General features: G+C 36.9%; 1 protein-coding gene across 1 annotated transcript in view; it reads left to right on the top strand.

The window, feature by feature from the left end:
* Positions 1–26677, top strand: part of LOC124613409 (dynein axonemal heavy chain 7-like) — a 755469-nt gene that overhangs the window by 158251 nt on the left and 570541 nt on the right. The window contains exons 8-10 of the mRNA XM_047142112.1: positions 2921–3113; positions 3235–3443; positions 22049–22205. Of these exons, the coding sequence (XP_046998068.1) occupies positions 2921–3113; positions 3235–3443; positions 22049–22205 (559 nt within the window). The remainder of the gene's footprint in view (positions 1–2920; positions 3114–3234; positions 3444–22048; positions 22206–26677) is intronic.

The raw sequence follows: 26677 nt of genomic DNA, 5'->3' as shown, positions 1-26677 counted from the left end.
GTAATTCTGGATGTTAATTGTTCAGGTGCCGGTATTGTGGGTATGTTTATATTTGGTACTCTACAACTGTCACTTGTACCTGCAGTGGGACTTGGGACAATTTGTGGATAAATACTGACATGTTGTGGTTTGTTCACTGTAGCCTGTGTATTATTTACATACATATTTCGAGATCGTCATATTTTCTTCTAAAAGATTGCGGATCCTATCTTCCATGGCTTGTAGATTAATGTTTACCTTGTTCACGATTTCATTTCATTTTTTCTGAATACCCTATTCTACTACATCTGAGTATATCTTACAATTGGTTACTAACTTCTCTCCAACGATATTATCCTTATCTAATGTTCCTGCTTCAGCTTGACTAATAATACCAATCAGATTTTCATTGATCTTCTCTGTCTTCTTCTTAGCACATGCAGAGTCAACTTCTAATGTTGCTACCCTTAAAGTAACCTCTTCTACAGCTAGAGGCACACTTTCATAGTCTTTATTTAGTTTGTTAATGACAGTGGTCAAAACCAACTGGTTTTTTGTGGCTTCAGTGTTTGTGTTTGCATCTGTGATTTTCTTTAACTGCTGCTCTACTAGATCATGATGGTCATTTAAAGAATCTGCCTTCTGTTTTACCTCCGTAATGTTACTGTTAACTTCAGAAAGTACTTCATGCTTTACCTGGTTTTTCATATCATTCAATTTTTCTTTGATTTCAGTGTGAAAATTTTTGGCTAAGTCAATGGACTTCTGTGAGACCGTGTCTTGCAAATCATTGAATACTTGTTTTTGTTCTTGATTCATTGTATTTACATCTTGTGTAACAGTGTCTTGTTGCTGTTTACCATGTTCATATCTTGTTTCATATCACTGAAATTTGTATTGATACTGTCTAATTTCATGTTTATGTAGATAATAACTGCCATAGCAGAGAGTTAGTTGTACTATTGTGGTTGCTGCCAGCAGTACTTTCAAAGTTAATGTTTGTGTTGCAAACAAGTGATGTTTGTAACGTGTTGTCAAAATTCATATTTAAATCGCTCTCCAATGCTTCATTCATGAGTGGTATGTTGCACTGGGTGATGTGTGATATTGTCTCATCAATTTGTGTTGTCAAGGTTGTTCTGCTGTGGATCGTTGCTATCATTTGTCACACCTGCGACACTCATCTCTGATCTACTTAAACTTTCTGGAGTAGGCGTGCATGACACCTGAACTTCAATTGTTTGATCACACAGTTCTACGCCATCTTGGTTGATTGCATTTTCACTATCACTATCAACAATGGACATATATTTTTCTGCCATGTTGCATGAATAAGCAAAAAGTAGAAATTTCACAAAAATGTTAAAATTTCATATGCTAATTATTACACTTGATAAACGTAATTTATGTAATGTCAAAGCTTGTATCTATTATGATGTGCAAACTATTGTGTCACAGTTCTTTATGTTTTATTGGCAATGAGTATCACACTGAAAAATTTCTGTAAAATTTTCACAAATTAAATTAAAGGAAGGGAATAATGAGGAAAAGGTTTTTGTGTTCATCAAAACGGGTGATACCACCTGTAATGATGCAAGCAACTTGTGTAGCCATCCTACCTATGCTGCACCTAACAAAACAGCTTACTATGGAAAATTTTATGTGACCTGGGTCCAATTTTTATTCCTTTCCAAAATGTCACCTCAATTTTTGCCTTTTTGCAATACCTGCTCCCCATCATGGTTCATGCAAACAAAAAACAAAGACAATTAGTTTTATGACTCATAACAATGTCATAGAAATTTCATCTTCTAACAATAATTAACAAACACTACTCATGACCGGTGCCCTGAAGTCCTGGCAAACAGGTCAACAGTTGTGTTGAAGTAATAAAAAATGAAAAATAAATAATAAATTACTATTTCTTAAATATTATTGATAATGCCTATGAAGACACATTTTTGTGACATACAATACAATTGCATTATTGGAAATGTTCTGCGCTTATTTGAATTTTTTTTCTTGCTATCGGACTTTGCTGACATTTAAATTGTAGTTACGGGCAGTGGACACCGGGTATACTGGCACTCGCCCTAATCAAGAAAATCCTCCTTATATGATCTTCACTTCACTTCAAGAAATAAAAAAATACTTGATACTGTATTTCATGTTATTCATGCACACATATGATACATAAAACACATAATACTTCATATTTAAAAACGCGCATCTTCATCGTCCTTCTACATATGAGAGACAGTGTGTAAAAACAAAAAACTGTAGAAATAATTGAATGAATGTTTTTTTGTTTTTCTGCACCTTACAGCACATTAATAATTAACATATTTGCCAAATCTTCAGGTTGACTGGTGTTTCAATTCTTTCTTTTTTAATAAATATTATTAACTTTACGATATCCTAGGGGTCTTCCATCAAGTACTTATACATACCTCACTGGTAAAACTAATGGCCTAAAAATTATACACAAACATTAAAAACTAGAAATTATTTTTAAGAAGAAGAAAAAGCCAATAAGCTGGTTCCCATGAATAATCAATTCTGTACACAACTTCTGTATTAAGTTTCCACCATTTTGTGATTACATCCTCTCTAAGTCTCTGATTTTATGTTCAGTACAGCTCCCTTTTTATTTGATTTTAAATTGTACCATACACTGTGGCACTCACATTTTGTATATTTCATTCAATAACTGATATCATTATAGTGGGATTGACTTACACAATACATGAAAATAAATTGATATAAGGCATCTCTAGTTCCATCTTAGAAACACACTGCACTTATTTGTCACAGTTTTAGTTCATGCACTTTAAACATTGATCAAAAAATGAAAGTTTTGATTTCATCTGTTTATATGATCACATGTTTGATACACTGTGAATGTAAAAATTAATAATCTAATCTACTTTCTTTTTCACAGGTATGACTACGAAGATTCAAGCAAAATTACTTTAAATGATGTTATGTTCGTAGCTGCACAACAAAATGATGGAGCCAACAAACACAAGATATCTTCTCGTGTGCTACATCATTTCAATGTACTTTCAATTAACACTTTTAATGAAAGCACACTGTCTAGAATATTTTCAAATATTCTTCTCATTGCTCTCAAGGTATCAGAAAACAGCTGGTATGAATGTAATGGACAAAATGTTGATTGTTGACTCAATATAGACTTCTTCACTAATCTGTATAATGAAATGTAATAGAAATTGTCTATTATTTTTGTTACAGCAAAACGGTTTTACACAAGAAGTGTGGCCTACTGTGCAGAATATGATTGCAGCTACCATTGATATATGGCAAACAGCAAAATCGTGTCTCTTTGCTACTCCCAAAACACCCCATTACATATTTGATATGATGGACATCTCAAAAGTCATGTATGGTTGTTCTATGGTAAAAAGGCCTCCTACAGCTGAAAGGAACACATTTTATGGAAAGTAAGTGATTAGAGAGATGCATATTGTCAAATCGGCTTCTTAATAGAGGGTCAAAATGGTGAGACCTCCTGATTAAATTGATGATGGTTAGACTATGTCACAGAACATGTATAACCTCCAACAGGCATGACAGTTAAACACCTTTTGACACACACAGTCCATCTACAATGTGCAGTTGATGTGTATGCTATGTGTAAAGCATTTATTGGAAGAGCACACCAAATTTGCTAACAAGAGGAAACCCCAAGGTTTGGCATGGGTCTGTCTTCTGTTTGAGGAATATGACTAAAAGTGCTAAGTGTCTTAAATAAGTTTTACTTACTTATTTAACCCCTGTTGGAAGTGATGACAGGGAATTCTTAGCTGTTCCTTCAGCTGGTCCATAGTCAGTTACTGTATATTACTCATTTCAGATCATTCATATTAACTGTGCCATGTTTTTATGATATTTTCAATATTAACTAAATTATTTTTATGTTCTGTTGTTTCCACATCTAATTTACTAAGTGATTTATTTCATATGACCTCTTAGATATCAATATATTATAATTATTTTTAATTATTATTATATTAATGAAAACATATGGGCATAGTTCAGTAACATTTTCTTATACGTCATGTTTGTTTGAATTGTAAGTCTTGGTATACTATATTAGAAAGAAAATAAAATGGATATAATTGAAGCTTAACTCATCTGAGGAATGAATACATGAAAACTCAAATTCTATTGCACAGGGCAATATCTTCTTTGCAGAACAGTAAATTATATAATGACACATATCTTCTATAGTTTGAAGTTAGTGAACAAGGGCCTAAGTATCTGAAGATATTACCAAGGAAAAGGTAAAATTAGAGATAGAGCTGTCAAGTTGCTTGTTATTTGAGATACCCATTCCACTCTGCTCAATAAGTATCTCATATCACTCCATAAAGTAATTCTAAAATAGTTCTGTTTCAAGTAACTTAACGATAGTACATCAGGTTGAGTTATCTCATGTAGTAGAGTTAAGTTACAGCCTTCCACAAATGGCATCTGATATGTGTTTACTTTGACTATAAGTGACTTCAAGTAAAGCAATGATGATTATGAGGTCAAGAGCTCAAAATCAGTTTGATCCAAATAGTTCAGTGCACACTCGGCAATGTGATGCTCATAGGTTGTATTTAATGACTCATTTATATAAGCATTAAGCTGCTTTTCATAGCTAATGACAACTTATATACTAACATGTATCTACACAAAATGCATTAAGTTTGACTTTCTAACAGGCTTGAATGTGGACAGCGTAAATGTCTAAACTGCATTTTTTCACAACATGTATTTCTGCAAAATGCAGAGATATTTACCTTTCAATTCTAATCATTATAATTACAAAATATTTTTTTTAAATGAATGTGAATGCATATTTCATATAATATGTTAAGTATGAGTAGTTCCATCCCATCAATTAGTCTGTAGTTACCTGAACAATAAACTTGTAATTTCCATAACCAGAAATTATGAGTGTAATTAAAGGCTTGTGTCTTAAGTTCAATATCTTGCATTTTATGACATATGCAATAAACTTCTTAAGTGAAATGAAAACAAATTTAGTGTAATCAGTATATTGTATCCATCTAGAAACAGTAGTAAGGTATAACAGAGTAATGCTGAAGCAAATCAGGCTATAGGAATGGGACATAAATAAAGATAAGATGAAGAAAGGATGTGATACTAGAAATAAGGATTCAAAAGCTCTAGCGCATGCCACATACATAACACACAAAGTTCTTGTGCTACCCTGAGTGAAATAGTCTTTCTGACATGGTATAAATTCGTCGAGGATGTGTATATAACTAGCTTCAAAGAATTATACTTTACATATTTAGGTCTTGTTAACAGCGTTGCCTGTGTTAAGTGCTTGAGTTTTAATATATACAATGGAACAAGAAAAGAATTTGTTCTCTCATGAACACATCATGCATCAGTAAGCTCTTAGCGCAATATAGTTTATGAGGTGCTTTCTTCAGCTGCTTAATTATCACAAACTATAATACTTTTGTACTCTACTGTTAATGTATAATGTCCATTAAGCTAACTGTTCTGCCTCAGTGTAAACTTCATCACATTCAAAGAAACCCCTCTCATCTGCATGAACTATCCTCCCTGAAGTGATTGGTATAGTCTGTAGAGTTCAACATTATCATTTTGTCTGATAAGTAATCCAATTTTTTTGGTTCTGTACAAACCAGTTCTTTCTTTGCCCAGTGGAATCCTACCTTTTCTTTTATAATCCAATCATGCCCAGAATAAGATTCTTATTCAAATCTGAAATAACAAGCTAGCCCTGAATGAAAGTTATATCATTAATTTTAACTCTAATTGCAGATAATTCTACAAAACTGACTATGCTTAATTCTGTCTCTCAGTTTTCCATTAATTCCACAAATAGGACTATCAGTGTCAATTAGGACATTTATTTCCCAATTATCAGTCCGACAGAAATGTATAAACTACCCTGTATCTTGCAATCATTTTTACTCTGCGAGATATTGTAGATACTCCTCAATTTCTTTAAACCCCATATCTTTTATATCATCACTGCCAGTACATGCATCAGTTCTTGGTTGCATGGCACTAACAAGCATACCAGCTTCCTGTACATTACGGAATCTATTTTTTGTTCCTTTCTACTAGAATGAATGTAAACTCTCACAAATTTGCTGTAATTTATCTGTAACTTTATTAAATTATCAACATTACTGTTATGATTCCAAACTGCCCCCAGTAGTTCACCATCAATAAACTTAACTTCTCTCTTCTCATCCTTACACCTGTGCTCTCATCCTTACAGGTGTGCACTGCTCCACCAACATTACATGTAACATCTGACTTTCATGTACTCCTCTATGAACTTGCTGGCCTCCCTGATATTTATCGTAATTATTCCCTATATTAATTTCTTCTAATACTTGTTCTTTAATTTCGATATATATCTTCCCATCCTGTTCACAACTGTCAGTACTCGAACTTCTTACTTTACCATCAAAATGCTGAACAACATCTTTATCGTTACCTGACACAAATTCTTCACTATTCTTCTCATATGCATAACAAACATTCTTTTTTCTTCCATCATCACAGTTACTCCCCCCCCCCCCCCCCCCCCACTTCCTGCCACCCTTTTTTATTACAAGGTTGTCAGACTCACCAGTTTGTTCATCATAAATAGTAGGTTCACTTTTTATTTCCATTATTACATTGGTCTTAAACTTGTTTATATCATACGCATCAAAAATACAATCAGTCAGTTCTTTACTCCAAAACTTTATTATTCATTCCACTATACAGATTTTCTAGAGCTTCTGCATGTAGTTCAGATTTACTATTCTGTTTTTCGTTAGCTACTCCTGTTTTTCCTTAGTTGCTCCCTTTCTACATTCATCTAACTTCGTGGCTTTCTAGAATTGTGTTTTAAAATGTAAACTATTCATCTGGTATGTCCATCTGTTTCACTGCCTGTAGGATCTCACATCTCTCCCCTTCTGTTCTCTCTTTCTGTAACACTTAGCTTGATTTCTATTGCTTCTTTTCACACCAATGGGGCAATCCTTAATTTACCTGACTATTTCCTGTGCTGTTTTGTCCCTTATTTTCAAATAACCTGTTATTCCCTTCCTGTGGTCTATTCCTATTTTCAAATTCTCTATCTCCATTCTTGTTCCTATCACTCCACTGAAATTCTCTACTGTTACCTCCTCCATGATAACAGCTTTTGTAGTTAATTTTATTTCTTCTTCCATGATTCCCTTTTATAACTTAGGTTGCAAACTCCTCCCCTCTGCTGAAATCCACCATGCTCATTCTGATGCAAACTCTGGCTATTGTTTCTTTCTAATGCTCTGTCAAATGTATGCTTATATTTCAAAAACTTTTCAGTACAGTCAGCAAGTCCATAAATCAACCTCAATTGCACTTTCTCTCATAACCTCCTTTTTAAAGCATCTATTTGTGGAAGTTCATCAAAGACTTTGTCTAAATGGGCCAGTCTTCTCTATTGTTTCTCAAATAACTCAGTCATGGTTCCATGCCCTTCTCCTTCCTCATAACTGAGTCAGTTCAAAAATTCACTTTCAGTTCTAGCCTGGTCAGTTTCCACCAAATTGTACTTAGAAAACTCCTCACAAAGTCACTTTATGTCATTCCTGTGTTTGAGTGTACATTCACCTATTATACTGCCTCCACATCCAAATGTGTTTTTACCAATTTATTTTTAAGAGCCTTGGTCATACCAAAAATAAAATTATCTCAACAAGGATGTACAGAATCAACTGGGTGAGGCGTATTATCTCCAGGAAACTTTTCAAGGGAATGTTGGCTCACTACTTACTGCATTTTCTAGGAAAAATTTCTGCAACCAAATTTTCCTACAATTCTGCTCCCTTTTTGCTAATATTTCTCATGTCATTACATCACGCATCTACATTGCTAGTTCCAAAATTTTCTCCGCAACTTTTATTCATATCGGTTTCTAGTTTTGCGAATTTTTGTTCACTATCATGTTTATTTTGTTTAATTTCACAATATGAAGGGTGTTAATCTGTTTTATTACACTATATTTAATTTTTCATCTGTGAGATTTGACTCAATTTTATCAATTTTGGTGGCAACTGGGGTGACACAAGCATTGATCTGTTTGCGTTCTGTTTTAAGTGTGCGTTTAAATTTGGTTAATTCCTCTCTTGTGTCTGTAATCTATACAGTGATATTTAGAAGTTCATTTCTAAGTTCTTTCACCTCTTTGTTAGCAGCATCAATTTTCCCACACACAATCTTTTTTCAGATTACTTAAATCATTACTTGCTTGTTTGATCTTTTTACTTTTATGCTTAAATTGTTCCTCAATAAATTTCTTTAGCTGTTCAAAATGGTATGGGATCTAAAAGTTCCCCTTGACCAAAGCCTCGAAATGGACTGCAAACATTACTAACATTTACTTCTGCTCTTTGCTGATCCTCATCTTCCACCAAATAAAAGTGTGATAGCAATCAGAACACTTAACTTTGTGGCTGGATTTTGTCTTGTGCCTGTCTGTGTGTAACTCATCATCTTTGCTGCAGAAACATTGATGTGTTGGGGTTCTCCATGCCACTATCTAATCACTATCTAATTAAAGAATCAGGCTGATCACACTGACAGAACCACAGGCACATAGACACAGGCAACAGAGCATACACAATGTCGGCACTAGTACAGTGTATATCCACCTTTCGCAGCAATGCAGGCTGCTATTCTCCCATGGAGACGATCGTAGAGATGCTGGATGTAGTCCTGTGGAACGGCTTGCCATGCCATTTCCACCTGGCACCTCAGTTGGACCAGCGTTCGTGCTGGACGTGCAGACCGCGTGAGACGACGCTTCATCCAGTCCCAAACATGCTCAATGGGGGACAGATCCGGAGATCTTGCTGGCCAGGGTAGTTGACTTACACCTTCTAGAGCACGTTGGGTGGCACGGGATACATGCGGACATGCATTGTCCTGTTGGAACAGCAAGTTCTCTTGCCGGTCTAGGAATGGTAGAACGATGGGTTCGATGACGGTTTGGATGTACCGTGCACTATTCAGTGTCCCCTCGACGATCACCAGTGGTGTACGGCCAGTGTAGGAGATCGCTCCCCACACCATGATGCCGGGTGTTGGCCCTGTGTGCCTCAGTCGTATGCAGTCCTGATTGTGGCGCTCACCTGCACGGCACCAAACACGCATACGACCATCATTGGCACCAAGGCAGAAGCGACTCTCATCGCTGAAGACGACACGTCTCCATTCGTCCCTCCATTCACGCCTGTCGCGACACCACTGGAGGCGGGCTGCACGATGTTGGGGCGTGAGCGGAAGACGGCCTAACGGTGTGCGGGACCGTAGCCCAGCTTCATGGAGACAGTTGCGAATGGTCCTCGCTGATACCCCAGGAGCAACAGTGTCCCTAATTTGCTGGGAAGTGGCGGTGCGGTCCCCTACGGCACTGCGTAGGATCCTACGGTCTTGGCGTGCATCCGTGCGTCGCTGCGGTCCGGTCCCAGGTCGACGGGCACGTGCACCTTCCGCCGACCACTGGCGACAACATCGATGTACTGTGGAGACCTCACGCCCCACGTGTTGAGCAATTCGGCGGTACGTCCACCCGGCCTCCCACATGCCCACTATACGCCCTCGCTCAAAGTCCGTCAACTGCACATACGGTTCACGTCCACGCTGTCGCGGCATGCTACCAGTGTTAAAGACTGCGATGGAGCTCCGTATGCCACGGCAAACTGGTTGACACTGACGGCGGCGGTGCACAAATGCTGCGCAGCTAGCGCCATTCGACGGCCAACACCGCGGTTCCTGGTGTGTCCGCTGTGCCGTGAGTGTGATCATTGCTTGTACAGCCCTCTCACAGTGTCCGGAGCAAGTATGGTGAGTCGGACACACCGGTGTCAATGTGTTCTTTTTTCCATTTCCAGGAGTGTATTTTTGAGGCAGCATATACAACCAAATAATACAAACTTCACCACAGAAAACTGCACCAAGACTGTCGTTCATATGGCTTGAACCACTTCTTAAATATTTCAGTAGTATTAGTAGTAGTAGTTTATTCATCCAGCAACAATGTACATTGTATGGATTTTGTCAGAGAACATAGTATAACAAAAATAAGATAAGGGTGCACAGTTTCCTACATAATACAATGGTTCATTGTACCTGCCACAATATTTTTGGGCAGTACAACTTTGATTACAGTAATAATATAAAAGTATGAGAAGGATCTTTTACATGAAATACATTACAAGTAAATAATTGATTTAACGCTTTTGTTCAGAAAAATTAACATTGAGGCTGTGGCAAGCATTTGATTTATGGTACTATTAACATATAGTAAATGAATGTAGTTACTTGCTACATGGTTACTGCAGATATTCATTTATACTACAATATCAGTTGGTCATTAAGAATTTAAATATTACTTCCTTGAATGTAGAAAATGTTTTTATTTCTTTTAGCTAATTTGGAAGGTTGTACAAAATAGTACCCTGAATGTTGGTTTGTTTTTGTTTTTAAGCCTTGTTTACTCTTTTTATGTGGATGTCATTGCACATTCTTGTATTGTACGAGTGAAGATCTGACCTGAATTTATAATTATTAATGTGCATTTTTATATTGACAACACTCTTTTTATATAGAGTCTTGGTAAGGGTAGAATATTTATGTGTTGAAATAACTGTTTGGAAGGTGTTAGCCTTTTACTGTTTGAAATTATTGTAACAGCTCGTTTTTGTAAGGTGAAGATGGTTTTCATGTTTGCCTTATTATGACCCCAGAGGGTTAGGCCATAGGTGATAGCAGAATGGATGTAAGCAAAGTAGACAATTCTGCTACACTCTCTACTACTCGCAGTAGTAATTATGGGTAATGCAAAGCAAGCAGTTCTTAATTTGTTAGTGAGGTAGAGAACGTGGGCTTTCCAGTCTAAGTTTTCATCAATTTGCACATCTAAGAATTTTGTGCCAGCTACCTGTTAAGTTTGTTTATTTTGAATTTTGAGGTTCACATCATGATGAGACTTTGTTTTCCTCTAATGTATATAATTAGTTTTTGAAATATTTAAGGTTAGCCTGTTCTGTTCAAACCAGTTTTGTATATATTCCAAAACTCTGGTTGCAGATGTTGGCAATACCCTATTTATGTCTGTTACAACAATATTTGTGTCATCAGCAAACAAAGTTATGTGTGTACCACTGATTGGGATCTTGATATCATTGATAAATATAAGAAATAAGGAGAGGTACTAGAACGCTACCCTGAGGTACTCCGATTGGTTTAGTCTGCACGTCCGATCTGTACACAATGCTTTGGTTTTTATTGTTTGCTGAGGTAATTTATACTACCTGTTTTCTATTGTGTGGATATGACTGAAACCATTTTAATGCAACTCCTCATATACCTATAACTTCTAGTTTGTCTAGCAAGATATCATGATAAAAATTATCGAATGCCTTTGGTAAGTCCAACTTTATTCCTACTGTAATGTTATTTCTGTCAAGTCCTATTACAATGTTTTCGATGAATTGGGTAATTGCTGTTTTTTTAACCCATGACTTTGTGAATACCATGTTGGTTTACAGCTAAAATTGAATTTTTCAGGGTAATTTGTAATTAATTTTTCATGACAGTCTCTATTATTTTTGTAAATACAGATAAAACAGCTATTGATCTATAGTTTCCCACTTCATATATTTATACAATGGTTTTATTTTTGAAATTTTTAATCTTTGTGGGAATGCCCCTTTTGTTAATGATATGTTTATGATATGTGAAAGGGGTTCTGCTATGACACTAGCACATTTAATTATGACTGCACCTGGTAACTCGTCAGTTCCAGAGGACATTTTATTCTCCATTGTTTTTACTATCTTAAGAACTTCTAATTTATTTGTGGGACATAGCAATATTGAATTAACACTTTGCTCTCTTTGAACTGTGGTACTACTATTACTAGCAAAAATTTTACTCAGATTGAGGAGAGTGTTTATGAAACACTCATTTATGTAATTTGCTAGAGTCCCATTTCTGAGTAACACACCACGATAATCTTTTAATATAATGTCATCTTGCTTTTTAACACTTTTGTTTGTTTCCTTTTTTACTATATTCCATATTGCTTTCGACTTGTTTGCTGATGCTATGATTACTTGTCATTGTGCATTATCTTGGCTGTTTCAATTACTTTCTTATAAATTTTCTTATATGTCTTAACATATTCTGCAAAATGTTCATCTTTGTTGTCTTTTCTCAATTGATTGAGAAGTTTTAGCTTGTGACTGGATACTCTGATAGCAGGTGCTATCCACTGGCTGCTGTTTCTTGGCATGACATTAATTCTTGTCAGATTTTTGGAAAACACATCTCAAATATGGACATGAAAGTATTATAAAATGCACTGAATGATTCATCAGTTGATGATTTTGAGTACATGTCCTCCCAGGTTTCTTTTGCTGATGAATGTATAAAACTATTAACCTTTTCTGGTAGAAGTGCCTTTTATATTCCCACTTGTATTTCACTACCTCAGGTACAGAAGAATTTATGCATGTTACTAGTGTGTTGTGGTCTGAAAGACTTAAGTTTATGTTTTGTGTGTCAGTAACATCATTTTCGATATTTGTTAAGATATTATCTAATAGGGTCGAAGATGACTCTGTTATTCTAGTGGGGTCTGTGAAGTGTGATTTCATGTGAAAGCCATTTAGGATATTCAAAAGCTGCATTTTTTCTTCACTTTCAATTAACAGATTGATGTTAAAATCCCTACATAGTAATAAGTTCACTTCATTGTTGTACAATAAGTTTACCACTGCATCCAAATTTTTAAAAAAATATGTTTTTTCACCTAGTGGTGACCTGTATATTGATATGACAATTATATTTTTATGCTTCTCCTCAGATGTTAGCTCTATAATGTTTCTCAATATTTAGATAGTATGTTTCAGATCTAACTTTATACTGCAGCCCAGCTCTGATGTGTATGCATACTCCACCATTTTTACAAACACTGCGGCAATAATGAGATGCTAATTCCAAATTGCTTATAGATATCTACAAAGTTGTTTATGGTGACTTTGAATTCTAACACTTATATTCTTGACACATTGAATGTTCTGACTCATTATCTTGAAAGTTTTGCAAGTGTTTGTTATTTTGTCAATACCTAGTGAAGTGCTGCTTTTTCCTGATTTTTGACACTTATCTGCAAATTTTCAGGCTGATTTGTCACAATCTCTTCCTTTTCTTCGTTTGGTGCCGTAAAAAATCATCACTAAGTGAATCTGCTGTACCTAGCCTTTGGCTCCTCCTCAGGCAGTGTTTATCAGCTGCTACTGTTGTTGGAAGTTCAGTGGCCACTGCTGTTGGTGCTGTCAGTGACATGGTATCTCGTACAGTGATTGTGTTTGCTTTTTTTACTGACACTGTTTCTGCTGGAGGTGGCACTGCTGCTGTAACTGATATTGGTTTTTCCTCAGCTACAGACAGTTCTTCTGCTGTTGATGTAGGTTTAGTTGTTGTTGCTGTTTCTTCTGTTGTTGTTGTTGTTGTTATCATTGTTTTTGTGGATGTTGTCATTGGTGGTGATGGTGGTAGTGGTGTGGTACTACTACTGCTGCTGCTGTCATTCATGTTGTACTTGCTGCATCTGGCTTTGGTGATTTTACTGATACTGCTGTTTGTGTTGCAGATATTTGCAGGTCCTCTTGATTTTTTCCAGTAATTTCTGGGTCACAATTTTCTTCCCTAGACTGTTCAAGTGAAGGACATGTGATGTGTGAAACCTGCGGCCAATGTCGCTAATATCAACAATATCAATGTTTTTGAATTGCTTGCATATATCAGAAAGAAGGTTGTTGACAGCTCTGACATCCTTGTTTACACAAGAGCAATGTGGCAATTTGTAGTGGTGGGGAATGGTCTCAAAGAGAACGTTTGTGTGCATCATATGAACCAGTTGTTTCCTTAATTCTGAGCAAGCTGTGGATGTTTTGTTTCTGTATATATCATTTGAGCAGCCAAACAGGGCTATAAAGTCACCTGAAGATAACTCCATAATTTCTTTATAATGGATATGTAGCATTTCATGGGCAATCGTTGGTATAGCCCTCCTAATCTTTAAGAAATAATCTTGTGGGGATGTCCATTACAGTCGGATATACCGGTACCTTGTGTCCCATGAGAGTAGGAGAGTCAAAACAGGTAGTAACCCATGACGTCATCTGAACTCAAGGTTTTTTTTTGTTGTGAGATCTTTGCTGAGTGATTGACACAGTATACATGTAAATCATTTCTAAATTTTATTAGTTATTTATGGAGTAAAGAATTTAATTAAATAGAATATGTTTGAGGATCAATAGGTAATGAGTTTTTATGAGATGGATATAAATGTGTTTTGACATAGCAGATCACAATGCTGCGTTATGCATGATATTTTTTCTCTTTGAGAAGGATGATACCTTCCGAGTTGCTCAAGTGCGCATACAAGTCGTAATTGAATGTGGGTCCTCTGTAATTTTTATGAATGGACATAGAACTGATAATTCACAGCGTGCAGTTGGCTTAGAAAATATTCTAGGGAACCACCGCCAAACTTTGTTACAAACAAATCGCGTGTCAACTTTGAAATATCGGTGCGCAGTTTGAGATACCCGATAGGCTATTGCCCGTTATAGTCGCATGAAGGATTAAGTGCCACTGACCATGATTTACTGACATTACCTTACTAATAATTATCAATGAATTATTGGAAGGGATAGTAACTGTTCTTGATGCTTAAAGCACGTGTGAGTTGATTTACTGTTTGAATACGACAGATCTTAATCACAGAATAGTCAGCTAGTTGATATGTTGCTTAGCAAATCATAAACAGTTTGTGATAGGATTACCAGAACGATCATTTCCATCATTAGTAACCTCTACACGCACACCGGAAAACTAACTACTCTCATTGTGGATGACATATGGAATGGATGAGTTCTGTTTCAGCTCCTTGGGATCAATAAACTTCATCTGAAGTTGAAACATTACGAACTGTGTCATGTTCCTTCAGTTTGGTAGAATGTTAGACATTATAGCCTACACTACTCTGCTCGTCTCTTCTCTTTTTTTTCTTTTCTTTTTTTTTTTTTCAAAAAGAGGGCACTTACCTTTTTCTTTTAGAGGAAGGTTTCTGCTTCAGTCATCGATCTTCTCAAAACAGAGATAAGAGATAAGGATGACAGACATAGCACTACGTCATCGTTATCAACCACACACATGTGCCCCCTTTCTCCCTCCCTTTTTGTGTTGAAAACCCTGAGATATGAACGCAGTACAATGAAGGAAGAGGAGAAGAGAGAGAAGAAAAGGAAGAGAGGGCCAAAAAAGGGAGGTCACAGATAGTATTCATTATTTCTGAGAGGGGCGGTCCTGGCTTGACAAAGCTTGTGGTTTTCACAACTGCTGTCTCATTAACATGTGAAGTGATTCCATGTCCATGGCTATTGGCTAGAATATAAAGTTTCATCAAGTGATAACGAATTTTTTGCTGCAACATAGGTGCATGTTGTCATAGTTTGCGAGTCTTTAGGGGTGCAGAAATGGCTGGTTTATGTATCTGAATGTTTGCAGTAGCATTTTCTGATACAGAGTACCGGTAGTCACTTATTGTAAATTGTACGTTATATTGGTTTTTTAAAGGAATTGGTGAATCTGGTAACTCTCTGCTGTTACTGGTTTCACATTTCCACTCTGATATGGTGTTTTTGGCTGTCTTTTGTGACAGACTGAGTGTTTTGTACTGCAAATTGAGCTCTCTTTCACATACAATGCGTATGACATCATTTTGCCACCTCTCTCATAGTTTTTACACATGTTATAACTTGTTTTAGTGTTGGTACAAGTTCTTGTATCTGAGTGAAATTTATCATACAATTTACTTGCATTCTGTTGCATTCCTTTGTTACAGTCATGTCTTAAGACCTTTATCTCCTCCATAACACTGAGATAATTTTGTTTGAACAGTCTTTTCCGTTAAGTTTGTGAACCAAATCATCTGTGAGACATTTAGAGCAGAACTATATCTTACGTTTTGGATCTGTATTTATACATTTATAATGGATCATTGTTTTACATACTGCACACATTACACCTTTTGCTGCATGTTTCTCGCAGTTGTAGTGATCCGAACATATTATTTCACTTGATTCGTCGTAAGATGGTGTGGACGCTCGATGTGTGTGAAGTTTTCTTCATGCCTTCTTCTGCCTTCATTGTTCTTTTCCGTTACTTTTCTGATGATGCAGCATAAAAAACACAAATACTCAGGATATACCGGTACCTCGATTCTATTACACATTGTACACTTTTCCTTGTACTTTTGTTCAGACCTAGTATTCTGCCAATCTACACTCAGCACCATGTTACCTACAGTAATGAAATACACATGCATACATTATTAATTTGATACTTTTGCAAAAAAAAATACATTTACATTGTGGTTAATTATTGAATTTTGAGAGAAAGTAATGTTGACAGTTCTGAAAATTCCTTACAAGATAACAGTTTCACGAATCCATTATCATTTCACTGTTAAATTACATAAAATTAAATACAATAAAAATGACAGGCATAAAAATATGATTTACTATTACATTACAGTGAATTAAACATTATTAACAGATTCCTCCTATTTTACATCAAGTAATTTTTACTGAGCTAATTGTTTATACTTTAAAATTTCATGATATCTAGACTCTGCAGTTTGTTTATGTTCAGATAATGATCAAGCATTTTCCAGTGAGATAATTTCATGAATGTTTTATTTTTTCATTACTAAATAGTTCAATCATATCATTACCATCATCATCATCAGATCTTTCAAGGAGTTGGCTGTTGCCTGTTTAGAAATCACAAGCAAAATCATTCCCATCTTTTTCTAGGTCTTGCATTCTCTTTTCCCCTTTGGCTTGTAGTACAGGATGAGGAATTCTATGACCTGGCATTCTCATGAGGTGTTTCCTGTCTTCATGATATTTTTGAATTTTTTCATTCATGCCTAAAATATCATATCTTTCTTGGGAATCTCATCTGTGCTGGGCGTTTTTTGGTAATCCAGCTTTCATGTCTTTAGGATAGCACCAGTACTGTTGTTACTTCATAGAATTTCATGACGGTTTCTTTTTGTACCACAGACAGCTTGGAATCTGTGTGTTTTATTTTCAATATCTGGGTCCAAATCAAAACCTATAGCACAGCCTAAATAAAAGATTTGAGGCATTTGTTCTAAAATTGAACTATCCAAAACAATTTTTGATCTGACTGGATATTTTCCTCAGAATGACATTGTTTTTGTTTTTTTTACTAGAAATTTTAAAGTTGTACTTCTCACAAATTTCATTTAGCTGATACACTGATCTTTGGAGGTCATCTTCATTCTTTTGAATAATGACTACGTCATTGGCAAACAAAAGTATATTGAGGTATTCCTCATTAATTACCTTAATTCCTTTGTTTAATTTATATTTCTATTTGCAAAGAATGAAGTCAATGTAGATATTAAAATGGGTAGGTGATAGTCCACATCCTTGTCTAACACCATGGTTAATAATTATTTCTTTTAATCGATCAATACATGTCTTTATTACAGTGCATGTAGTTTTGTAAAGACTTTTCACTACCTCTGTCAGATGATAGGGATATCCACATTTAGATGTAATGTTCCATAGGTTATCATGGCTCAAACACTCACAGGGCCTTCTCAATGTCAATAAAGCCATATGGGTTTCTGTATTAAGTTCTCTGTGTTTTTCTGTGATGTTTCTAATTACAAACCCACTGTCTGTCCATGAACAACATGATCAAAAGCAGTCCATTTTGTTCTTCAGAAGTAATAGCTTCTGTAATATTCTTCATGCAGTTATTGATGATCTTTGAGTATAGTGTGTAGTGCCAGTGTTTAGTCACTTCAGTGCTGGGTGGGAGGGTTTGTGTGCTTTGATGAAGTTGAGAGCTGCATTGGTGACAGCGTAGCTGCTGGCAGGGTCACTATAGTCAGAGTGGTCTCAACTGAGGAGCCAGACAAAGACTGTCCCACAACCGAGTGCAATGAGGGCTCCGGAGGTGTGTTGAAGCCAGCTTCCCCAAGGGAGAGAACCTGACTGAAAATGAGGCAGATCACGATACGGAGAGGTGGCAGCCCCATCACATGACTTAACCTATGCAGCACTCATAATGGAACCAGGTGGTTGTAAAATTACTGGCAAACTCACAAACAGCCTTGAATGTAAGACAGGAAACAGTTGATACAAGTTCTTATGATTAAGGTATTCTGCTGTTATAAGTATATGTACACATATCAAGCTGTGAGTAAATACAGTATGTGATTTGAGTATCACTATCTCTGTTTGAATGATGCATGATAGAGTCATTTTATCCAACCACATTCTGTTGAATTTCATAGTCAATATATTTTGACCACACTGGAGTGTGAAGTGATAATAGAGTTATTTTTTGTTCTTCTTATACATTTAAGTACCTTGCCATTTCTCTCTGTAGAACTGTCAACAATGAATTGCACAGCTATGAATGCACATGAAAGAGCTCTGCATTATGGTAATCAGAGTGCATATGCTACATGTTTGAAATCAGTGTCCCGCAGATTTTGCAGTTATCAAATTGGCTGGGATGAGAAAGATAATATTGTGAAACACCTTATACCAGAGGATCATTGTGTCTGCTTGTGGGAAAATGCTCCTGCTTCTCTACAGAAGCAATTATTTATTGAAAGCTTAGATAGAACTAAAAGGAGAAAAAACAAGGAAAGACCATTTCAGGAAAAAACATTGAAGTTTTTGTGAAAGCAAATGCTACACTCAGAAAGCTCTTATTATAGAGAATAAAATCTATTTATTCTTTATTATTATTATCAGTATTGTTGTTATTATTATTATTATTATTATTATTACTTTATCTCCAATCTCTGCCTTTCGTTACTGTCAGTTTTGTCCGCAGGCATGTAGTGTAGAAACTTTTTAAATTTTATATCTAATCTTTAATGCTAAATAAATAAAATAGTAGTTTTGACAGCAACAGATGATAATTTCACCAAAAATAGATGATAGTTTCATCAAAATCAGAATTTTTGCTGCATTTGCCATTTGAAACAGTGCTTCATTCTAAAATAGTAAAGTCAAATGCATGTTTATACAGGCATCTTGCTTCTTCAGTAGGTAAACAATAGTGACCCAAGCCATTTGACTCCAGCTTTGAATCTACACCTTCATCCATATTCTGCAAACCTCTGTGAAGTGAATAGCAGAGGGTACTTCCAATTGTCATAATGACACTGTCCCATCTGGTAGCCTGAACTGAGATTTTGTTTCGCCTTAATTCATGGGGTTCTTGTATTCTGCCCAGTGTTTGCCCATAGCTTAAAGTGAAATTGGTATTTCATACATCAAACCTTCACAGTTCTGGTCATTTGGCCAGTGTATAGGATACTATATACCTGTGGAACACTGTTGCTTCCCAGCTTTTATTAAGCTCAAAATCATCGTATACCTTGTCAGACAGGCCATTTGTCTTGGTCATTGTCATATTACTTGTGTGACACCACATTTTTTGGGGATTTGCTGATCTCTGTAATAACAGCCTCTGCAAATGGTAGGTACATTAACACATCTAGCTTTTACTCTTCTGTTTCTTCTTACTACCTCAATGATGACGGATGACATCCATGTTCAGTTTGGAAAGCTGAATAACTATTTGTGTAAAAAATACGTTGTAAATGTTAAAGTGAACAACACAGATGCATCTAAATAATGATTTGTCAAATTCCTTAAGGGAATGCATAGCCCACACATGGTTAAATGTTACCAAAACACACACATGCAAAATACTGTGAACTTTGGCCAATGCCTGAATGGTCTATGTATTTTAGATACTGACATAGAATTCAGCATTGCCATGCGGGGTTGTGCTGAAAAGTAATGCCCCTGAATGTTTTATTGAAAACTCTTAAAGCTTTTTAAATAAGACAAACTTAATTAACATTCTACATTTTTATTCTCCATGTGTACATATTTATTTCTCAATATGGTCACCCTGGCTACAAACACAGTTCTCCCAAGAAGAAACTTAGTTGTTAATATTGTCATTATTGAACGTTTGACTTAGTTTACCGAGCAACAATTTTGCTTCTGCTTACACTGCTGCATCACTATCAAAGTGAAGTGCTCAAAGATATTCTTTAAGTTCTGGAAACCAATTAAAAATTTGGAGGATGATCAGTGATGGTGAACTCAAGGCTTTGGTTTGTTTCAGATGTCACAGTGCTTGTGTGTGGCCTGACATTGTCATGATGAAAGAAAGGGTGCTACTCTTGTGGATGAACTCTTCCAATTTGTACTTACAGTTTTCTGAGTTTCTTGAAGTACGTTACATAGTTTGTGGTGGTACCTTTAGGCATGAATTCCAAATGCACCACACCTTGAACATCCCAGAACACTCTGAGCATGACTTAGCCCACTGATGTCATAGTCTTGAACCTCTTTGGTGTCAGTGATACTCTGTGGGGGAACTCCTTTGGTGCTGTCTTGTTTTTTGGGTAAAAATGGTGAACAGAGCTTTCATCACCTGTCACAGTGTTATTAAAGGAACCCATCATCCACCTGCTAACACGTATTTCTGTACTGTAGTTCTGCAATGATGGCCAGTACATCCTCTCATGGTTGCCGCACTTACCTGAGAGTTACGCCCATGTTATCCAATGATTTTCTCTGAGGCATTCCTCAGCCTGAATCTGATAAGTCTCATCAGTAGCTGTATGCTGCCATCCACTCTGATCTGTGTCACACATATATTAGCACCACCATTTACTGCACTATGACCGTGGACAACCCAATCTCACACATTACTGATGTCGACTCAATCATCGCCGTACACAGCTTTCATTCTAATACAGTTTTCAGTTGGAGACATGTTAACTGCTTTTAGAAACTCAATTGCAGCACACTATTTTGCATACACTGACATAGTTCTGTTACCCACTTCCATGTTACATGCTACAGATCAGAGCCCTTTAGTGCCAGAGGCTTACATCCTGTATCAGCAAAGCAGAAAAGTTGATCACGTTATATGGATGACTTATAATCAGTACTGAGAACAGAATAATAAATTTGAGGCATTACTTTTCAGCACATCATTGTACTACCATGTTAAGCAAAGTGCAATTGAAGGATTTATAGAACCTTAGAGAAATGGGAGACTCCACATTGATGAATGATGCTAAAATGTGTTGACATTTACATTCTTCCTGTATAAGGCGCAGCATTATGAACAAACCAAGAGTGTAGCAATGGATAGTCTTTATCTTACACTCTTAGGAAAATAGGTATTACCATCTTGCTTAGAAGAGTATGTCCCATAGAACTTGGTTCAAACTTTGTGCACCATGTCAGAGAAAAAGATCTTGGCTTCTAAACTTTGAAGTTATTAGGGGTTTTCCATCAGAATGGGTATTCCATTGCCCATTAGCATCCAAGCAGAATAAGAAATATAAGTGGACAAATATGGTGTATGTACCATATGTAGGGGCCACGTGGAAAGCTCAATAGACTTCTCAAGAACATTTGTACATCTCAAATGGAGTAATGTGATTGGTGTAATCAAACATTGATAATTAAATAAATTTGATGATATGTAAGTACTTTAAATTAAGAATTATTGTGTGGTTTTCATATGTACTATTTATTAATATGTGTTAGTTTCTGAGTACCACCATTAAATCCAAAAATATTAATTCCTTTGTGCAATGTTTGTTACATACAGTGCTCTTCATACATGTTTTACATTCACAAGTAATTCCTTAATATGAATTTATGGAACAAACAATTTATTTAATCTAATCCTTGCAATAATTAAATAGTTGGCTATTATGAAGTTTTAACCTGTGGATTTAAGTCCTTTGTAATGCCAAGTGTTTTTCAGCAAATATATAGTAGAGCTCAGATAAAATGTTCTGTACTTCATTTTTATTTTGAAATTGTTTGTCCTTTAGACTGTGGATGCATGAAGCATTAAGAGTTTTCTATGATAGACTTTCAAATGGTTTGGACAGAGAGACAATATTTGCAAAAATATGCAGTGCTATAACTCAGTACTTCCCTGAACCACCTGAAATATTCCTCAATCATCTCCCATCATTCGATGGAATGGTAAGAAAAACCATTGAAAAGAAAACTGTTGAAAATTGTTCTAAATGTAAACTGTAGCCAGTGTGAACTGCCTTTTTTTAAATTTTATTGTGGCTTATTGTTTCACTTGTTACGATATAAAATAGCTATTATATGCTAACAAGTTTGCATATTCTCCTTCAAGATATCTTCAGTTTCGTAAATCTATCATCAGATAAACTAGAGTTCTGTAGCTGTTACTATTCTTTTATTCAGTGTGAATGAATTTGTCAGTTGTATTTAAAGGATTTGTGTTACTTGCTATTGCTTTTGGTGCTCCGATGCACCATTTTAGGTGAAAACATGCTGATTACGTGAATAACTGGGTAACCACCATAATACACTAAACAAAGGGCACAATCAAACTGATGTCCACAATGAAGATGCTTGCAATGGTGTTTTGCCAGCACTTTCAATTTAATAAGAAATTCAAGAGGAATTGATCATCATACATTGATTTGCTTGTACCCTCATTGAGGCTTATTAATGCGGTACCCAGTTATCTAAATAATTGTCCAGTTTTATCACAATGGTGCCTGAAGATGGTGTATTGTAGCACCAAAATTGATAGAAAATAAAGCAAGACTTTTAAATAGAGCTGAAGGATTCATTCTTGCTCACACAAAAGTAATCTACTTTGCCAAACAATGGAAAATACAGGATGGAATAAAGACAGTATTATGAAAAGATGCTGCATCACCGACAGGCACAACAAAAAGACTAGTAAGCTTTTGGCCAGAAGGTCTTCTGAAACAGACAACACACACACACACAAATTTATGTTTTAATATTGACAAATGCATAGTTCAATTGTCTTTGACATGAGACAGTTCCAGAATGTGTGCTTACATATTTATCATACTGTATTTATACCAAATAAGACAAAATTTGTACTTGTGTATGTTAAATAATATACAAAATTAAATGAATATTTTATTACATCGTTGATCAGAAAATTTTTAAAATTAATACCAAAAATACCACTGGTGTCACAGAAGGCTTCTAATAGTGTGGAAGAGAAATATTGTCTTTTGGAGGAAAAGAATATTTAATTTATGTTTTATTATTGATGAATGCATAGTTCAATTGTCTTTGACGTGATACAGTTCCAAAATGTGTGCTTACATATTTATCATACTGTATTTATACAAAGATACACTAATGGCCATTAAAATTGCAACACCAAGAAGAAATGCAGATGATAAACGGGTATTCATTGGACAAATATATTATACTAGAACTGACATGTGATTACATTTTCACGCAATTTGGGTGCATAGATCCTGAGAAATCAGTACCCAGAACAACCACCTCTAGCCGTAATAACGGTCTTAATAAGCCTGGGCATTGAGTCAAACAGAGCTTGGATGGCGTGTACAGGTACAGCTGCCTATGCAGATTCAACACGATTCCACAGTTCATCAAGAGTAGTGACTGGCGTATTGTGACCAGCCAGTTGCTCGGCCACCATTGACCAGACGTTTTCAATTGGTGAGAGATCTAGAGAATGTGCTGGCCAGGGCAGCAGCCAAACATTTTCTGTACCCAGAAAGGCCCGTACAGGACCTGCAACATGTGGACGTGCATTATCCTGCTGAAATGTAGGGTTTCGCAGGGATCGAATGAAGGGTAGAGCCATGGGTCGTAACACATCTGAAATGTAATGTCCACTGTTCAAAGTGCCGTCAGTGCAAACAAGAGGTGACCGAGACATGTAACCAATGGCACCCCATACCATCACACCGGGTGATACGCCAGTATGGCGATGACGAATACGTGCTTCCAATGTGCGTTCACCGCGATGTCGCCAAACACGGATACGACCGTCATGATGCTGTAAACAGAACCTGGATTCATCCGAAAAAGTGACATTTTGCCATTCGTGCACCCAGGTTCATCGTTGAGTACACCATCGCAGGTGTTCCTGTCTGTGATGCAGTGTCAAGGGTAACCGCAGCCTTGGCCTCCGAGCTGATAGTCCATGCTGCTGCAAATGTCGTCGAACTGTTCGTGCAGATGCTTGTTGTCTTGCAAACGTCCCCATCTGTTGACTCAGGGATCGACACGTGGCTGCACGATCCTTTACAGCCATGCGGATAAGATGCCTGTCATCTCGACTGCTAGTGATACCAGGCCATTGGGATCCAGCACGGCGTTCCGTATTACCCTTCTGAAACCACCGATTCCATATTCTGCTAACAGTCATTGGATCTCGACCAATGCAAGCAGCAATGTCGTGATACGATAAGCAGCAATCGCGATAGGCTACAATCCGACCTTTATCAAAGTCGGAAACGCGATGGTACGCATTTCTTCTCCTTACACGAGGCACCACAACAACGTTTCACCAGGCAACGCCAGTCAACTGCTGTTTGTGTATGAGAAATCGGTTGGAAACCTTCCTCATGTCAGCACGTCGTAGCTGTCGCCACTGGCGCCAACCTTGTGTGAATGCTCTAAAAAGCTAATCATTTGCATATCACACAATCTTCTTCCTCTCGGTTAAATTTCGCGTCTGTAGCACGTCATCTTCGGGGTGTTGCAATTTTAATGGCCAGTAGTGTAATATTTGGTGACAAGGGGGATGCTTCTGTGTGGTCTGGGGGTAGGAACATTGTTGTTGGATGGGGAGGAATGTATTGCTCAGGAGACCTGCTTGCAGACAAGGTCTGCAGGATAGTTGCGGGAGAGGAAAGCACTGGTCAGGTTATTGGTGTAATTGTTGAGGGATTTGTCAGTGGAGCAGATACGTATGCCACAAATACCTAGGCTGTAGGGAAGGGAGTGTTTGAGGTGGAATGGATGGCAGCTATGAAAGTGAAGGTACTGATGTTTGTTTGTGTGTTTGATGTGGACAGAGGTGTGGATGTGACCTTCATCTTGTTGAAGCTGTGACAATTTAAAATCGGTCAAGCACTCACACAATGGTACACTGTTAGTGGAAATTTCTAATTCCAAGCAAGCAATGAGCCTTCAAAAAATTAGATGCCTAGGGTTATTGCATAATCTTATTGAATATTTATTGAATTGAATTGAATTTTATTGATTTCATATAATTGAGGCAACTGCGAATAAATGTAAATGCCGTGTGGCTAGAGCCTCCCGTCGGGTAGACCGTTCGCCTGGTGCAAATCTTTCGAGTTGATGCCACTTCAGCGACTTGCATGTCGATGGGGATGAAATGATGGTGATTAGGACAACATAACACCCAGTCCCTGAGTGGAGAAAATCTCTGACCCAGCCGGTAATTGAACTTGGGCCATTAGGTATGAGAATCCATTGTGCTGACCACCCAGCTACCAGGGGCAGACAACTACAAATGATAAGATGGTGGACTGTGAAAAAATAAACAAAAGAAAAATGCCAAGGATTTCATATCTAAAATTAATATTGAAGCACATTAAATGGAAAATCTACAGCCAGTGTGCTATACTTGTTCTAGTCTATGGCAGTGAAATAGAGAATCAAAAGGAGTGTGCAGGGGATAATAGATAGGGACCGAAAGTTAAAGACATAATAAATAGAAAATAGATAAACTGCACCAATTGGAAGTTCTAGTTCATGAAATACCTAATACCAAATTCATAGAAGAGTAGACAGTGTAGGCAACTAATTAAAACCACATACAGCTTTGCCCAAAATCCTTTATTTTTCCGGCCCAGAAAAGAAAAACTATCTCAACTAACAGTCAAAGAGTAAAAACTTATATCTAACGTCTGCTGGACTTGCATGGAGTAAATGAAGCATGCATCACAGGCTACTCCCATGTTCCCACACAGCCTCCCACCCATTAAAATGCAGAGCACTCGTGATAAATGGGCACTTAAACCTGACTTGTCTTCCTGCTCTTGTATGAATGACTTGTTGCTGCAAGAGTGAGGGAGCCGGTGCAGGCTGTTGCATTGTGGTTCCATGTGCTCTTGCCATGGGTTCTTCTGCCATATCATGTGTAGTGAGTTCCAAACTTTGGTCCTTCTCATCCTGTTGAGTGTCATCACACTCCAGTACTGGTAAGACCTGTGCTGGTTTTACCCTCTCTACGGACACTCTAATAGTTTTTTTGTTCTGTGAGATGTCCATAGTATGGGTGTTGTGTCATACTATTCGATAAGGCCCAGTATATCAGTATATGGAGGTTGTAGTGGTGCTCTGACTGAATCTGTGCAGAGCATGACATGTGTACAGTTTTCCTATGCCTTATGCATGAAAACTGGTTGCTCACCATGTCTAGATACTATAGGACTTCTCATTGTTTCCACATGCTCATGGATTTCACGTATCAGTGATGATAGGTTTCTTGGTATTGGTGATGTGGCAGCAGTTAGGTAATCTGCCAGGATTCTCAGTGGTTCCTCATACACCAATTCTGCCACTGAGGCACCAATTGTCCATCTTGTATATGGTCCATCATCCAAGGAGAACCAATGGTAATGCTTATGTCCAGCTTCTATGAT

This window comes from Schistocerca americana, chromosome 4 (assembly GCF_021461395.2).
Source record: "Schistocerca americana isolate TAMUIC-IGC-003095 chromosome 4, iqSchAmer2.1, whole genome shotgun sequence".
Classification (NCBI taxonomy): Eukaryota; Metazoa; Arthropoda; class Insecta; order Orthoptera; family Acrididae; genus Schistocerca; species Schistocerca americana.
The sequence above is the reverse complement of the archived record's forward strand: the minus strand, read 5'-3'. Positions and strand labels throughout refer to the sequence as shown.